The sequence below is a fragment of the Ornithorhynchus anatinus genome, chromosome 9 (genome assembly GCF_004115215.2).
Source record: "Ornithorhynchus anatinus isolate Pmale09 chromosome 9, mOrnAna1.pri.v4, whole genome shotgun sequence".
Classification (NCBI taxonomy): domain Eukaryota; kingdom Metazoa; phylum Chordata; class Mammalia; order Monotremata; family Ornithorhynchidae; genus Ornithorhynchus; species Ornithorhynchus anatinus.
The window spans coordinates 19,355,228-19,373,211 of record NC_041736.1 but is presented as its reverse complement, the minus strand read 5'-3'; the positions used below and the strand labels follow the sequence as shown (position 1 = coordinate 19,373,211).

The 17,984-nt window shown below is 39.3% G+C and overlaps 1 protein-coding gene across 2 annotated transcripts in view; it reads left to right on the top strand.

Annotated features, from left to right (window-relative positions):
• Positions 1–17,984, top strand: part of LNPK (lunapark, ER junction formation factor) — a 70,012-nt gene that overhangs the window by 34,079 nt on the left and 17,949 nt on the right. The window contains exons 7-9 of one of the 2 annotated variants that reach the window (XM_007671270.4): positions 4,301–4,384; positions 4,468–4,519; positions 13,322–13,555. In XM_007671270.4, the coding sequence (XP_007669460.1) occupies positions 4,301–4,384; positions 4,468–4,519; positions 13,322–13,555 (370 nt within the window). The remainder of the gene's footprint in view (positions 1–4,300; positions 4,385–4,467; positions 4,520–13,321; positions 13,556–17,984) is intronic. The other variant, XM_007671273.4, reaches the window with a different exon arrangement.

Genomic DNA, 17,984 nt, shown 5'->3' with positions numbered 1-17,984 from the left:
AAGCAGTTCATAGCAATTAACCCATAGTTAAACCCAGTACTCTGCCTCTCCCAGCCTCAGCTACTTTCACTGCATGGAAGGTGGGGAAGGAAAGCATAGCTTTCGCCACTTCATCTTGAGAAAGGAGGTTTGTTTACCGTATTTGCTAAATCAATCAAATGGTGAGTTTTTAGGATCCCTTTGGGAGTCCCTATGGCATATTGGTGTGTCAGGAATTCCTGGCTGGGAAATACTGATCTTTGTGGCTGGCAGAGCAACTTTAGGAAGGAGAGACTACCTACCTACTACCTGCCCTTAACAAACCAATATTAACTTAAATTCTTGGGCATGCTGTGTGCAATGGCCAGGGCCCAGGGCAGGGGTGTAGGGAGAGGGGAGGGGACTCCAGGAAGCAGACTGAGTAGAAAGCTGGCTGATCTGGGGTGGTGTAGAGAGGAGACTTAGTGGCTCTTGGCAGGATGGTGGGAAGGCTCTCTTCTTAGCTGCCCCCGAAACGGGGAGAGAGGCTCTAGCGTCTTTTTCCCCCCGCCAATATATTGTGTGCCAATGAATATATGGGGTACTGGTCGAACTCTATCCTCCTCACCCAATATTAGGATTTAGGGCTGATCAGGAATGAATCCGGGGCCAGCTCTACAAACCAAGGGGGTCTTCGGGGTACTCCTAATAGTTTTTGTTTTGTTTTTTACATTTAAAAAATGGTATTTAATAATAATGTTGGTATTTGTTAAGCGCTTACTATGTGCAGAGCACTGTTCTAAGCACTGGGGTAGATACAGGGTAATCAGGTTGTCCCACGTGAGGCTCACAGTCTTAATCCCCGTTTTACAGATGAGGGAACTGAGGCACAGAGAAGTTAAGTGACTTGCCCACAGTCATACAGCTGACAGGTGGCAGAGCCTGGATTCGAACCCATGACCATAATAATAATTATGGTATTTGTCAAGTGCTTACTATGTGCCAGGCACTGTACTAAGCACTGGGGTATCTACAAGCAAATAGGGTAGGACATCCCACGTGGAGCTCACAGTCTTAATCCTCATTTTCCAAAAGAGGGAACTGAGGCACAGAGAAGTAAAGTGACATGCCCAGGGTCACACAGTAAGCAAGCGGCAGGGCCGCGATTAGAATCTGTGACCTTCTGACTCCCAGGCCCATGCTCTAGCCACTACGCCTTGCTGCTCACAGTCTTAATTCCCATTTTCCAGAAGAGGGAACAGAGGCACCGAGAAATGAAGTGACTTGCCCCAGGTCACCCAGCAGACAAGTGGCAGAGCCATCCAGGAGTAATACCCATGTCCTTCTGTCTCCCTGACCCATGCTCTATCCACTTGGCCACACTGCTTTTCTGAGTTGCCAAACCGGGTCAACCAGTGGTTCTGCTAGTCCAATATACTACCTCCAGCAATGACACTGAAGTACAATCGAAGGAACAGAATGATGGTTGTCCTTTGAGATATCTATTGTTTTGTGTCAAATCATTGTTTCAGAAGTAAATCAGAGTAGAGGGAGAAGATGATTCGAAAACAAGGGCAACAGTACTCCTAGGTTATTAGGCACCACAAAGACCTCTGCCTCTAAAGCTTGTTTAAGCAGTCTGCATTATGTTTCCGCATCAGAAATACCATAGCAGTTCATTAGCATTTTACAGGTAATTAATTTGTAATTGCTTAAAGGCCACTATTTCCAGGGGAAATAGGGTATTCATGTACTTTAAATTATTGCATTTAGTTCTCTCTCCAATTCTGTTGAACTCATGGTATTTCTGATGCAGAAAAACAATACAGACTTGCTTAAAGACATGTCTGTGCAGAGGCTTCTCAAGTTATAGCCAATTAATGGCTGTGTTATTGCATCATGATCTTTTATTCTTCCATTGGGTTCTGTCCAAGTTGTGCACTAAATGTTGAGTTCTAGCTGGAATGACTGTGCCTTCTAATATCCTTGCTTTTCTTATTAGTAAATACAGTAGGATCCTGTTACCTAGAAATTGATCTCTACCTTTCTTTAACTTTCAAATATTCCTTTATCATCCCTAACTTTTCTTTTTAGTAATTACCTATCATAGACCTCTCACCCGTGAATTTAGCTAAATCTTCATAAGTCCATTTGTATTTTCTTCCTGCGTGACTTCCTGTGGTAATGAATTTCAAATGTGTCCAGCTGTAGTATGAAGAGAACTTTCCTTTTTTTGGTGCAGAGATCTTGAATCTACTCCCTTCAAACTTCTGTGGAGGATAGTAGTCCTTATATTGTAGGATGGAATGAATGCCTCTTTTGTGATGTAGAGAGTTGCAAACCAGTCCCTTCTTGACTTCTCATTTTTCCTCACTGAAGAACCCTAATCTTTTTATTCTGGCCTTTTATGGAAATTGCTTCATCTCTTTGATCATTTTAGATGTCTTTCTCTGAAACCTTTTTCTTCCTCTGTCATGTGCCTCTATCAGCTAATCCATAGTATATATTGAGCTCGTACTCAGTAAAGAACATTGTATTAAGCGCTTAGGAGAGTAAAATAGTTATTACGATCCCTTCCTTCAAGGATCTTAGAACCTAGAGGGACAAGCAGACACAAAAATAAATTGCAGCAGAACAACAATTAGTAGTATTTACTGAGCACCTACTGTGTGCAGGGCACTGTACCAAGAGCTTGGGAGAGTTAAAAAAAAAAAAAAAAAAAAAAAAGGAGACACAGACCTTGCCCTCCAGGATTTTACAACGCAGTGTGGGAGGCAGACTCATATTAATTTAAAGGTAGGAGGAAAAAAGATAAATAGATGGATGACTAAGTGCTTAAATAGTAGAGTACATAAGTCAGTATGCATAGATACATCGTGGGTGGTTATTAGTGGATAAGTACAGAGGTGACTCAAAAGTACTGAGGTGGTAATTACAAGGGACAGTCTGTGTGTGTTCAGTGAGATTGGGTCTGTGAGTCCTGCATAGGCCTTTCCACCCACAAATGCATCAGTAGGTGAATTTTAGCATTATTAGTGTTGACTTTGAGTATTCAAGGACAGTTATGTACATTCCCAGCTTCTTCAGAATGCAACAATTGCAATTACATGCAGTTCTAGCTACATTTCCCAGTTCATCTCTTCATAAGCACGGCCTCACTGGGAAATATTTGTCTTAGCTTCCTCCAGATGGTTGAAATCATCTAGGCTGTGGTTGGTAGTCCCTATAAGTTAACTGTTGGGGGCTTGGAGGCGGAGTGAAGGCTCCTGTGTTTTCCATTGCTGCTCACTCCAGACTGGTTTCCCGCCCCACAAAGGGTACTATTTAGGCTATTTATTTAAGCTTTTGTTTGAGATACTTGCTCAATATAGATGCATTCTAAAAATAATTGACCTTTTGAATAAGTGGGAAATTTAATGACTGCTCATTGGTCAGATGGAAAGTGTCCAGTTAAGTGTCCATGTTTTGTAAGTGGTGTTTGTTTGCCATTTGTCACCTATGAATATATCTGTACCCTAGGCTTTTCCGGTTCAAGTTAAAGAACTTTTAAAGTGACACTTTGAATTAATCCCATGTATTGTTATGAAATGACTCGAGTTCATTGTAAATAAAATACTGTAATAATGAAGTGCTTTAATTACAATTCCTAAAGAATGTATATGATTTAGTTAATTTTGTATTTAAATTTTACTGTGTTCATTTTCCCCACTAAAGTTGCTTCAGTCTGATGGCAAACATGGAGCTTTAGCCTTTAAAATCATTTGAGCAATTTCCATGGCTGTTCTCCCTGTTAGTGAGTTTTCACAGCATTTGCTACAGGCTAATTGCTTCTGCTAATAAATAATCTAAAATCGATGCTGACAGCACTTAATTGGCACAGAGACTTTATTCTGTAAAGCACTTGGCTAACGACCTTCTTTAAATTAATAGCATTAAGTGCTATGAGGAAATAAATCTGAGGAATTGCCTGTCATTTGCTTGTCATGTCTAATAACTTCCAATAATGATGGCTGATAGATTTTTGCACATTCCATTATTGAAGTTGTGCATGTAATTATTCTCCTCATTATATGTAAACAATTAGCAATATTTGGTGCTTCCTTGCAATAAAGCTGTTAAATGCAACTAGCACATTAGAGGTTAGAAACAGTTTTTAAAAACTAGATTTCATTTTCTTTGTAGGAAATCTTTAATAATGTTTGGATACATTATGGAGTACATTTAATAAGGCTTTTCACTGTCACAAATTTTAAGTAAAACTTATAAAAAGAAGATTTTTTAAATGTAATGTGTGTGCTTAAAATTTTTTAATGTGATAACTTTTGGAAATATTTGTTAACAGCTTGAAGAAGTAATGGAAAAGGAGACTTATAAGACCGCTAAGTTAATACTTGAAAGGTTTGATCCAGACTCCAAGAAGGCAAAGGTAGTATTCTGGTATCACTACCAATTTATTATAGAAATGTACCATGTAGCAAAATACTGTTGTAACATTCCTATAATTGACAGGAGCTTGAATTGCCATCTGCTGGAGCAGCTGCAACAACAAGACCTGGACAAGGTAAATAACTTTGTAGAAACTGCTGCTGCTGTTGAGAAGATCGGTATTTATTCAAGTGAGTTCAACAGTGTCGTGGCGATGTGTGAAAAATCTCTGTAGAGTGTTTTAAAAGAAAAATTGGTCTTTTTTGGGGGAGCTAGAGGTAGCTCAAAATAAATGTGCCTTTGTGCGAACATAGTTCAACAGGTGAGGATACGGCTATTAAGTTAACCGGGGTTGTTTAATGGTTGGGATTGAGATGAAATGGAATGTGGTTATCCTCAGCAGTGTTCAAGTTTTGCTCTGTATAGCAATCTCTTCTTTTAGAAGTGGTTTGAATAGATTTTTTTTATTGTATCGATTTTACTTTGCTTTACATTTTTTCTTGGGCTAACAAATTGTTCCAAAGATAACTGCTTTGTTGTGCCATGACTGTGAAAGAGGAGATTACAGTACTTTAAGCCATATCCAAATGGTTGATAAATAATTTTTTTTTTAATCAACTCCTAAACTTATAAAGAAAATTCAGTTTTAAAGAGCACACTGCCATGCCAGCTAATAAAATGAACTTTGTTTCTGTCATATCACAGTACTAAGTAAACTTGAAAAATTGCCAATTATAAGCATGTGGTGTTATATTAGATGTACTTAATAGATTGGCATATGAGAGAATGATTTGAGCTTGAAATAGCCCTACTTAAAACTTTCACTTGTGTATTAAAGCATACTGCTTGAGAGCATGGGCACTTAAAAACCTTTCATCACCGGGCTGCAATGCAGTCTCTTTTAAAGCCACTGAAAGTTGCTATCATATTGACTTCTTTGAAAAGTTTGAGGTCTAGTTATGGGCTATTTAAGAGCAAGACCTTTCACCAGAATACGATTTTGTAAATGGAAATTGCTGTCAGGGAGACTTGAGGATTGAATCACAGTAGTCAATTTCTTTGGATTGCTATGGCTAGGTGGGATCGTTCTGGAGGACTGATGTCTGATAATTTCATAAAATTCAAGAATCATATTTGTTGAAAAACCAAGTTCAACACACAAAAAATAGTTTACCCATTTGCCTACAATGCACATATACATTGTTTGCTGCAATGAGGAGGCTTGGTTTGTTACATTCCATTTTAATTTGTTTGACATGTAGCCTGATGCTATAAATCAAAGGATGCCTACTATAAATATATCAGGAGATCATTTGTCCAGAAATGTTTGTTTAAAATACATGGAGAGACTCGTTTCCAGGACAAACACCAGATGAGTCACATAACTTAAGGTGTTGGCTCTAATATGGTTTTCTTTGCATAGGACTATGGTAGGACAGTTTGTTTCCTAAATCACTTGTGTCCTCATTGCCTTTAATTAGTTCCCTTTATAGGTTCTTAGCTACAAATGACTGACCTTAAGTGAAATACATCACATTTACTAGAGATAAATGCTTATTAACGGAAACAATACCCTACATGGGGAAGATGGATAAATGACATAAAATGTCAGTTTTAGGACATTGAAGAGGTCATGACTTAATTTCTGAAATGTTTGTCATGGTATGAAATGCATGTAATTGTTACACAATCAGCTGTTCCTTTTAGACTTGTTTCCCTTTCCTTCCTGCTTAGCAAAAAATACAAAATCCAGCAGACTTCTTTTTCCTTTTACTGACATGACTTTTTCTAAGATATGTTTAAGTGCTATAAATCCAAATTATTTTCAGGGGCCCAAACGATCATCTCCTGAAGTCTCTTTTTTTCTAAAAAAAAAAAAAAAAACCCTAAAATGTTTCACTTAGAATGTTCTGTATCAAGGTTAATATAGGCAGTGCTGATCCCTGTTTCTGGTTTGATTAATTCTTAGTTATTGCTGCTTGTTCCTCACTTGTATTTCTTCTAGGAACTCAGGAAAAACTGTAATTTAATTCTAGTTAGATGGGATGTAACTGAATTCCTTCTTTTGGTGCTTTCTGTATAATCTTATTTGTTCTGCTTGCTTCTCACTTCACTCTGATCAGTAGTGTAATAGCTGTTTGAATTTTTCTCCCTGTGTTCTCCCTGTGTTCAAATTTCTGTATTCTTCTCATGGTGCATGATCTTCATTTTATATTTATTGAATGTCATAAGGTGCATCCACTTATGTATCGGCTCTCCTGTATTCAAAATTCTTAGCTGGATTTATGCTTGTCTGTGATATTTCAAAATTATTTACTTATTTACTACTTATTTGCTTTTCCTTTCACTCTTTTTAAATTCAGCTTGCTTTCAGAATTTCTAAAAATATCAAAAAAGGCAAAGGATGAACATATCTGCGTGTGAATGATTGCATTACATGTGGTCCTTACATAAATCTGTTAACATTTACAATATACTGAATTATTTGCATGACTGATGAAGTTCTTTGCTCTGCAGTGTGTGTGTGTGGGGGGAGGGTGTATGGCAGGAGTATCAGGCAACAAACTATTGCTTTATAGTTTATGCACACTTTTATAGTTAACTACAATATCTAGTGCAGCTGTGATTGTTAATAAATGTTGACAATTATTATAACTGTTGGCTCTTATGATTTAATGAAAGACCAATTATCAGTGGGTCTTCCATTTCCTGACTGCCTATTTCAATTTAAATGATTTTTCTTTAGCTAAGGATGAAACTTGGACAATTCTAATGTATAGCCGTATCTCCATGTTTTGTCATATCTATTTTGATATTACTTTTCTTGGCATCAGAACTGTTATATGAATCAGTTGCATCAGTTATAATGACTGTCGTTGGAAAGAATAAAGTGGGATCAACTACTCTAACTCGTTTTCATTTAAGGAAGTGTCATAATCCTTTCTGTTTAGAAGAGCAGTATATTTCCTCATCTTAGCTAGTGGGTTTGAAAGTATTACCCAATGGGCACTTAATAAATTGTTTTTCATTGTTATTCCCATTAGCACTTTGTCTGAGAGATACCCGTCAGGATGAGGTCTGATTTGGAATACCTAATAATATAAAAAATGTCATACAGGATTATATCAGTGACCCTCCATAGAGTACTTGATCTCCTACCATGGTACTAAGGAATAGTATTATATACCCATCTGTAATTTTATTTATTTGTATTGATATCAGTCTCCCTCCCGCCCATCCCCCTCAAGACTCTAAGCTCATTGTCAGCAGGGAATGTGAACCTACTCTCCCAAGCACTTAGTACAGTGCTCTGCACACAGTAAGCACTCAATAAATGCGATTGAATGAACGAACAAACTAAACCCATCTTACCTCAGAATCCTCTCACCCCTAATTTCCCCATTAAAGTGGTCAGTTCCTCCTACCCTATCCAGTCCATCACCAAATCCTGTTGGTTTTTTCCTCTCTAACCATTCCTGGATCTGCTCTTTCTTCTCTATCCAAATGGTTACCACACTGTTTCAGGTATTTGTCATATGTCAGCTTGAACGAGAATCAGCTTCCTGATGGATCTCCTTGCTTCCACCCTTGCCTCGCTCTAGTCCATACTTCATTGTGCTGCCCAGATCATTTTTCTAATACTTGCTTGCATTTCTCCAGAGTTCAAAAACCTCCAGTGACTTCCTGTCTGCATCTTGGCTTTAAGGCATCCAATCAACTCTCTCGTTCCTTCTTACCCACTTTCTTCTCCCACTGCACCCCAGCTCATACTATGCATTTGTCTCAAACTCACTTATTCACTATGCCTCATTCACTCTTCTGCCACCGACCCTTTGTCCACTCCCTTCTCACTGGCTGGAATTTTTTTATTGATTGATTGAAATCTGACAAACCACCTCTCATCTTCAAAGCCCACCTGAAATTTTTACTCTCTTCAGGTTGTAGACCCCAAATGTCACCGCAGCACTTCTGCACCACATGAATATTTGCAAACTCACAGACTATTATATGTAACATACCCTCTTAAGCACAAACTTGTGTACATATTCCTTTTTCCTTCGTCGTCCTGTTTTTTGTTATTGTTGTGTATGTCTCCCACTCTAGAATGTAGCCTCCTTAGTGGCAGGGACCTTGTCTACTATGTATTGTACTCTTTCAACTGATTAATACAGGGAATGCTTTCACCAGGAGTCATTCCATAAATATTATTGATTGGTGTATTTACCTTCTTGACCTCTCTTTTCCTTGTTAGGATGTTCCTTCTAATATTTTTAACTTTTCTCCTTTAATGACAGTTAGGGACCTTTCACCTAGGAATTTTTAAAACTCTTCTTGAGCTGTCCAAGTCTCCTTTTCCATTTAATGATGGTAATCTTTCCCTCTAACTTTCACAACTTTTTCCTGTAGTAACCTATGAACTATTGATGTTTTCTGTCTGAACTGCTTATTGGGGTAATGGATTCTGTACATTTACTACCTGCTGGGTGAACAAGTCTCTATTGGTTTTGAATCTAACATTTTCAAGCTTCCAAGGGAGCCCCATAATCACGTGTTTGGTGAATAACAGTTCAGTATTTGGTCTGCTCACGCCTTTTATGGTTTTGTAGACTTCAGGCAAGTGTCCTCTAAAATCATCCAATTCAGAAAGATAAAGGCTTACTTTTTCAGTCTATCCTTATATAGACTCTAATCATTTTAGGTGCTCATATTTGGCATCTTTAGTGTCTGTTTGTGGGTGTATATAGTATGAAGAAGATGATGTCATTTATTGAATACTTTTGCACCCTTCTCAATACTTATACCCTCACAGCCCCATGCATATTGTTTATGTACTCTCCTAAAAAGGATTGATTTATTCACCTCTCCATTTTTTTCTCTCTCTCCTCCTACCAATCATGTATTCACTGTCTGTTTTTTCCAATGGAGTTTACACTCCTGCTCTTTGAAGGCAGGAATTAGGTCTTTTTCCATTATTATGCTCTCTAAAGCACTTAGTATGGTGCTCTGCACACACTATGGGTAGACTGTGGAATCACAGCTATATTCATAAATAGCACTCTTGCCAGTGTTACAACTTTGAATATGAAAGATGAGGATATATATATCCATCATTCAGTAGTATTTATTGATTGCTTAAGGCATGCAGAGCACTGTACTAAGTGCTTGGAAAGTACAGTTAAGCAATAAAGAGAGACAGTCCCTACCCACGTCAGACTTACAATGTAGAAGAAAATAAAATAATAATGCCTGTATTTCTATGTGGTGCTTTTATTACCAAAGCACTTACATTATTTAGTTATTTGCTCCTCTGTGAGATAGGGTTCAGGTATTATTACCCCCAATTTACAGCTGGGAAAGTTGAGGCATGGTGAGGTTAAGTGACTTGCACAAGATCACACAGGGAATGGGTGTCAGAGCTGGGACTTGAACCCGAGACCTCTGACTTTCTGGCCCGCGGATCTTCCATTGCGCCCCGCTGCCTCTCCTATATATATATCTCCCTTTAGATCTCCAGAATGCTTGTGGCTGCTGCAGTGGCCTGTATTATACCATAGACCCATGGGAACTTCCACCAGTTGCCTATGACCCCTGAGGATGGGCCTTGGATTTAGAGGCTACCACCTCTCTTCTTGCCTTTTATAGAAGTACTGGAAGATGGAAATGGACCAGATTGAAAGGTAGATTGGGGGACTACACAGGGTTGGGATACCAACTTTCATTTCTCCAGCCCTCCTTCCACTATTTCTTTCTGCTATTGGAGAGGCCAGACATGGTTGAAGAGGGGAGATGAAGAAAGTGGATACATTCACAAGGGGTGGTTACAAATATTGCCGCTTGTTAACCTAATCCTCATAGATCATAGCAGAAAACAACCCCAACCTTTCACCTCATTCAGTAGTATTTATTGAGCTCTGACTATATGCAGAGCACTGTACTGAGCGCTTAGCACTGTACCTCATTTTCATTATCACATTTCCTTTTGCCTCCAAGTTATCTCTTCTTGAATGTTTCACTGACACCTCAAACTCAGCATGTCTGAAATTGACCCTCTCATCTTTCCCTCTAATTCTGCTACTCCTTGTAATTTTCCAGTCTCTGCTGATGAGCACCACCACCATCCAGCTTTGGAAGTGCCCTCCTAGGTCTCGTAGTCTTCTAAAGTGATAGCACTCTTGCTACCAGACCAGCCTCTCCAGTGCTATAGCGAACATACATGCTAAGTAAAATGGGGAGATTACCTAGTGCTATTCTAGTATAACCGATTAAAAAAAAAATAAATTAGCACTAGATTGCACCAAAACCATTCATTTGCTAAACATCTTAAATTTTGTCCAGTTTGTTTTCCTTCCATAAGTGTCGTATCCCTATCAACCTTTCTAATTGTTTCTGACCACTTAATCAATGGATTAAGGTCATTTTAAATTCTAATCCTATTTAAGGTGTCATCCTGAAATCTAAAGAGTAGGCTTTATATTCCGTTATCCAGGTTGTGGATGAAAATGTTAAAATAGCTAGAAGCTCAGAATTCACCTAGTGGAACACTACTTAAATTTCCACATGTTGACATTTAATCATTGAAAACAACTCTTTCTCTAGTAAAATACTTCACAGTAGTGGTCTAATACATAAAATGTTGAGTGTTGCCTAGCTGGCCATTTTGATGATCACTTGATACTCTTTGAGATAGCCAATGGAAGCTAACCACAGGGCTGAAGAGAATGGGCTTGGAGAGAACCTGTAATAAAAATATTTATTAATATTGATCATAGACTTATTTTTACAGTACTACATGTCTGATACTATTGAAACTGTGTTCTCTTCCCTGATTTCTCAGGTCATAGCTGCCCCTAGGTTAGATATTTTTGTTGCTTAGAATCACTGTTTGGTCTCTTTCTAATGGTGGTTTTAGAATGTCAGACATGTTGTTGCTTGGTAAAGGTTAGATAGCAGTAATATTCATTCATTCAATAGTATTTATTGAGTGCTTACTATGTGCAGAGCACTGTACTAAGCTCTTGGAATCCCTCACCTTTCAGTGGAAGTGAGTGATGTTTAGAGTGATATTAACTTCAGGTTCTGTATTTTTGAAAGAGATTCTGAATAGTCCCTGAAGAAACAGAAAATATATTAATTTGTTTATTGGTGCCTTATTACAGTTTAGGAAATGTTTTTTAAATATCTGGGAGAGAAATTAAATCTGTGAATTGTATTTTTGACAATCAGAAAGTTGTGTAGAAAAGGAGGCAGTTTGTGAAGTGTCCCTTTAGCAATAATTTAAAGGATCAAATCCTCATACCGCCAAGTGGATCTGAAATTCTCTATGCGGGTTGGCAGAAAAGTTGCAGGGCATAAAATTGGTTCATTTTATTTGCTCACGTAGATGGTCTGTTTTTTTCCCCCTCTGCCTCTCCCCTCTCCCATTTAGTTAAACCCGGAAACTTGAATATCCCATAACCTTTAGCCCACATGGAAATTCAGAATGTCAAGTATGAACTGCCACATTTTTTCTCGTAGAAATTTTAAAGAAGAACTTCTTGTCTTTCACACTGATCCCTGACAAAATGTCATTCATTAATGGCAAGTTGTATGTCTTTGTCCCTAAGGGGAAACAGACTCAAATAGGTGGGGAGAGGTAGAAGCAACTGTGATCTCTCATAGCCTGTTTTAAAATGTTAAATTCATTTTCTGGAAATTGTACTCTCCCAAGCATTTAGTACAGTGTTCTGCACATGATAAACCCTCAAAAAAAACCATTGATGAGGATGATGATGGTGGAAACTAACTGAAGGAAAAATCCCTGTGAAGAACTCAGTACAGGGGAAAGTTCCCAAGAATTAATTTAATATCTAGGCTACTGAAGAGGCGCATCCTTACCCCTCAGAGTTTGGTGCCACCTAAAGACTATAAAAAGTAGTTGCTCCATCAGGTGGTAGTTTGTCATGGCCCACTTTCAGAAGTTATCTTTTCTATTTGAAATAATTAAAAAAAAGTATGAATTGATCAACCAAGTGCTCTAATTTGGAGAAGTAAGATTGGTCAAAGAGACAAGTTTTGATTTGTAATTTCTGGTTTTTAATGTAATTACAGTTTGATACCCCCTCCCCCTCAAAAAGAACTTAGGTTATAAAAATTCCTGGGTCATCAGAAAAATAGCCAAATAGTAGATGTTAAATAATGGCCAGACTCAAAATACAATACTTCTATTTAAGAGTGGTCCATAATGGGCTGTTAGGGGAAAATGTTATTATTTGGTACATCCCTCTAAGAGTCCTGCTTTCATTGCCGAAGATAGAATCCTGGGTTGTGTAAATCACTGATCTGACCCAGGAATGGCATGTTATGTTCTGATTATGAGTATCAGGTATTTCATTCAGAGAGTATGTAGCGAATCAGAATATGTAAATGGGAAACTGTTTTAGGTTATAAGAAGGGCTTTTTTTTTTTTCCCCACTCACGGGAATTAAGTTCAGTATATCTGGGAAGAGGATTAAAAAACAGTAGGTGTTGAGAAAATCTCAACAGACAATAGCAGAAGAGCAAACACCTAAACTGTGGAAACATAAGTTGAAAAAGGTTTTAAGAGTGCTGCCCTATAATAGCTAGAGCTACTGTGCCTCTCAGGATCATATTTAACCCAGTCCACATCCACCTTCAAACTTGTGGCCAGCAGTTCTGGAACTTCCTATTGTTGGGGAAATTTAAAAAACCTTGGAAGAGGTTTGCTTAATTTGTGGTGTATGCATGATGTGAAAATGTTAGATCAGTTTTAATTGTATGATCCAAGTTAATTTCACAGAATTTTTATTAAGATTTATTATTATGTTTAGTTAATCCTTGAGATATCGCATAACCAACAACACTGTTATGAGATTGTAGTGATGGTCAATATCTTGCAATACTGAGCATTAAATGCGTTATATATACGTGTTCCTGTTAGAAATTCGTCAGCGGACTACAGCTCAAAGAAACCTCCCTCCGTCTTCACCGGCAAGCCCTAACCAGGGAACACCTCCTCCTCCTCCTCCTCCTCCTCCAGTTCCAGGATCTCCTGCTCCACAAAGGGACACATCAGCCCCTGGTGGACCCCCAGACAGAGCTATTGCCACGGCATTACAGTCAAATGTGTTCCCGAGGCGTCCTGGATCCTCTGCTACTTCAATGTCTGGAATGGGTAAACAGTGCACTTAATGTTATTTACAGTTTATATTGTTTTCTCTGGTTACCAATAAAACAGGCCATTTTCAGACAGTATGGAAATGGCATTTCATTTGGAAATAGAGCAGTTATCTGATTAAGCAGGAGTTCCATATTCAATTAGCCATAACTCTTTACAGCTGGCACCTTGTGATACTGAAACCTATTGCCTGAGCTCATTTAACAGTTATGGCTTCTTTGTTTAAATGGCAATAAAACTTTGGAGTATTCTGTAGTCAACAGTATAGCATACCTTTTTATGTGCTGGGTTTAAGAAAGCTCCAGATTTCTATAAATCAGGTATAAAAGAAAACACTTTCAGAATACATTCATGCCTTTTGCTAAACTCTGCACATATTTTTTAACATGCATCTTGACACTTACTTAAAATCCTATTCCAGCTGGGAAATTCATATAGTATATATACTCCTGTGTACCCAACCACTGGATATTTTTCTTTTGCCATTGGTAGTGCTGATTTTATAAGATAGTGGAATTTTGGGAAACTTTCAGTAAAGCAGCCCTGTCAACTCTCATTACAGTATTTAAGCAATTATTTTATCCATCTGCAGGAGAGATGGTTATCTCTGACATGGGAGCTCCTTAGGAGGCTTCTCTTGTAGAGGTTCTGTTGCCAAGCTTCACCATCCTGCATTTGCTTTTGGATGGGAAGTAGTTATGGAACCCTTTCCTTCCCCCTTATTATTGAATTATTGAATTTAGAGTGGTACCTTCATTCTGTTTTTAGAATGCTTGTGCTATGATGCCGACTACTTTGGTTAATGGTTATGGATTCAAGGTGGAAGTAAATGACCAAAGTTCTAGGTAATGCCTCTAGAAATCATGAAGCCATGTAGTCATTTGGTGAGGGTAGAACCTTTATTGCATTTATGTTCTAACTTCATGGACATCTTTATTAACAGCATTCTTTTCATTTCCTTCATTCCCAATGGTCAGTCTCTTGGATATTTAAAAAAAAAATAGCAGAGAGGGAAAAGTTCAATATGAAATTCCTGAACAATTGCTTAAGTACTCCTTTCCCCATCTCTCTGTTTTGTATCGTCGGTCATCCTGTTTCTCCTCTTCTTCCTGATTTCTTTTTGTCTATGTCCCTTTTGCCCTCTTCCTCCTGGTTCCTTGGAGGCTATTTTTAGCCTCTTGTGCCATAAGTCACTTAATAATCCTACCCCCATCCCCCTACTTCTGGACTGCCCTAGCTCCTCGTGCTGGACCACAGTTCTGACAGCAGCTGTTTCGCTTCTCACTCTTCTAGGATGTCTCTATGCACAAGTACGGCTCAACAGTCTTACAGATATTTTGTTCACAGATACCTTGAGGGTAATTATATGTAATAAAAGTTTGTGTGGCATATAAAAATCTTACTCTCAAGGATATATTTTGCAAAATATAAGGTAAACTATCTTGAGAAACAGATTTTAAATGGCAGCTTCTTGATCACCAGAGTGCCAACTAGCTAACTGTCTTTAAGTAACAGTGAGATGAAAACTAAACTTGAGGGATTTACTGCTTTTGAGGAAGAGCAAAAGATGTTTCTCTAACACTTTGGCACCCTTAAGCGACACAGGAACTGGTCCCTTTATCCCCACATAGCCTGCGTGATCAGGGAGGTGTGCACTTAATAGCCTTAGCACATGCCTCTCAGTACTCCCAGGTTTCAGAGTACCCATACCATAGGTGGATTCTGGCACTCCCTGGGGGAGTATTTTGTGCTGTGTTTTCCCTGGGATCAGCAGGTCATTTTGGAGAATCCAGCTCACTTAGAAAGAGGGTCTTGAATAGTTTCACTCAACCAATTCTCTTATACAGAAGAGATATAGACATATGTAGAATGTCCACGTTACATGGAGAGAGAGTGAATCCCTATTCAGGACACAGTGAGGCTCAGGGCCTTTATGCAGTGACCTCATCCTTCAGCGGGGGGACAAAAAACGCCTTGGCCTATGCCACTGACAGTATGACAGGAAGCAAGTCCTGAGGGCTTGCAGTCCCAATAATTTTGTGGCATTACAGAGTCAGCTGTTGCTCTTATTCTGAAACTTCCCCACGTGTTTGCTAGAAACAGAGAAGCTGTTGCTGAAGGCTGCGAAGTGGATTGAGGTCTCCTTAGTCCTTTTGCCAGCTGAAATATCCCCCATTCTCCTTGGGTTGGATATTATGGATGGCCTGTTTGTGGAGGCAAAGTATTCTCCACATGAAAAAAAGTGAGGGTGAAGTGTGACAGTTATTCAGCTTAGCCTCTATGTAGAGGTAGGAGGATGACCTGCTTCTGAGCTTGGTAGCACAGGTAGAAACTCAGTCCTGGGGACCCCCTCCTTGAGAAAAAACTAATCTACCTTCGTACCAAGTACCTTAGTACTTAGCTACTGGCTTCACCTTCACCTGGAATATGGCCAATTAAAAGGGGAGGCCTGGGGAGAGAAGAGGGGGCTAACTAATGGAGGAGAAACCCCCTGAACATTTTAAAGGAGTTGGAACTGAGCAATCCTTGGAATAGGATGAAGGAGGAAAGGGTGTCCAGGTTAGGGTCTAGAGTTGAGGAATGTACCTCAGAGTTGGAGAAGGCGATTGGGTGCATCGGAGTTGGGGAAAGCAATTAGTGGATCAGTGGCAGTTGACCCTGGCATCCAAAAACCCCGAGGGAAGGAACCAAAAGAGGTGAACCTGAAACCTGAGGTTCTCCAAGAGAGGAGGAGTGTGTGCCCCAAGATGCTCGCAGGAACATTAAAGAGTGTCCTGGAGAGGGTAATGCATTATAGGGAAAGGAAAAGGTGTTGGGTTTTTTGGGGAGGGGCGGGGGGTGAGGGAATCAAAGTTCTTTTATCTTTGTTACCTAATGGGCTCATTAATAAGCCTTTCTGTTTTTCTGTTAAAAATCCAATTAAAGCTGCGATCTCCATATCTGCATTTGGAAAGGGGTCTTGAGTGCCTCCAAGGATGCTACAGGGACAGGTTTGCCTGGGAAGCTGAAGGAAACGATTCCTCCAAGCTTTCTGCCACCAGCCTTTGACTGGAGTCCGTTAGTGATCAGTGATATTTATTGAGGGCTTAGTGTGGACTGTATGCTGTATTAGGCACTTGGGAAAGAGCAGTACACTAGAATTGATAGACATGTTCCATGGCCACACGGAGTTTAAAGTTTGTTCAGGGTACTTATCTAAAAGTCAAGGCATAGTAGGTGTGGCCCAAGGGGTAGAGGATAGGACTTTGTGGCAGAAGTCTCCAATTCTTGCCCATTTAAGGCAGGGAAATAAAGGAGAATTTTAGGATCATTTTGACACTGCTGAGCAGCTGAGTCTTAGTGTCAGCTCTAAGACACTCAAATTTGCTCTCTCTCTTCTACCTTGCCTTGCTTGTCCTGTATTACAACCCGCCCTACACCCTTTGTTCCTCTAATGCCAACCTACTCCCTGGGCATTGATCTCATCTTTCCCACTGCCGACCTCTTGCCCAAATTCTCCCTCTGGCCTGGAGCTCCCTCCCTCTTCATATTTAGCAGTCTACTGCTCTTCTCACCTTCAAAACACTCTTGGGGACTCATTTCCTCCAGGAGGCCTTCCCCAGCTGAGGTCTTATTTCCCCTTCCCGCCCTTCCCTCTGCATCAACTATGCTCTTGGCAGTGTAACCTTAAGCAGTTGGATACTCACCCCAGCTCCACAGCAGTTATGTACATATCCTTATACTCCTTTATTTTCCCCTCTTTTTAATTTGTTTCATTGTTTGTCTCCCCTTGTAGATGGTAAGCTCCTTCTGGGCAGAGATCATATTTATCAATTCTATTTTATTGCACTTCTCCAAGCACTTAGTACAGTGCTTGGACTTAGTAAGTGCTCTGGAAATATCATTGATTGATTGACTGAGCAGCCCTCCTACAGTGATCCCAGATGCTATTTCAGTTGCGAGAAGGGCTGAGGAGACCCTAGTCCACTGTAAGCTGTTGCCAGTTTCCCTTTGAATCAGTCATACACCTATTTTCAAGGGAAACTATAGAAGGGAGTAGAGTAAATGTTTTCTCATTTCAGCTTCCTAAATGCCTCAAGTCGCATGCTGTTCTGCAAATGAAAGGGAAAATTGCATGAATATGACTTTTGGGTTGAATTCCATCTACGTAGGGAAGAGGTAATTGTAAAGGAAGAAAAGTTATATAAATATATTCAGTGTTGTAGACTATACGAGCAGAGCTACAGCAGGAATATCGATTGGATTTCAGGGTTATGGAAAATTTTAACCACAACATTGCATTTAAAGTCCTTAAAAGTTTCCATAAGAAGAGTTATGGCTGTATCCAAGTTTATGCATTGCCGGCTGCAGTTACGAATGGGCTTAATGATCTCTAATAAAGTAAAGAAGATTAATAATTCATTTTTTTCATTATACTAAATTTGGT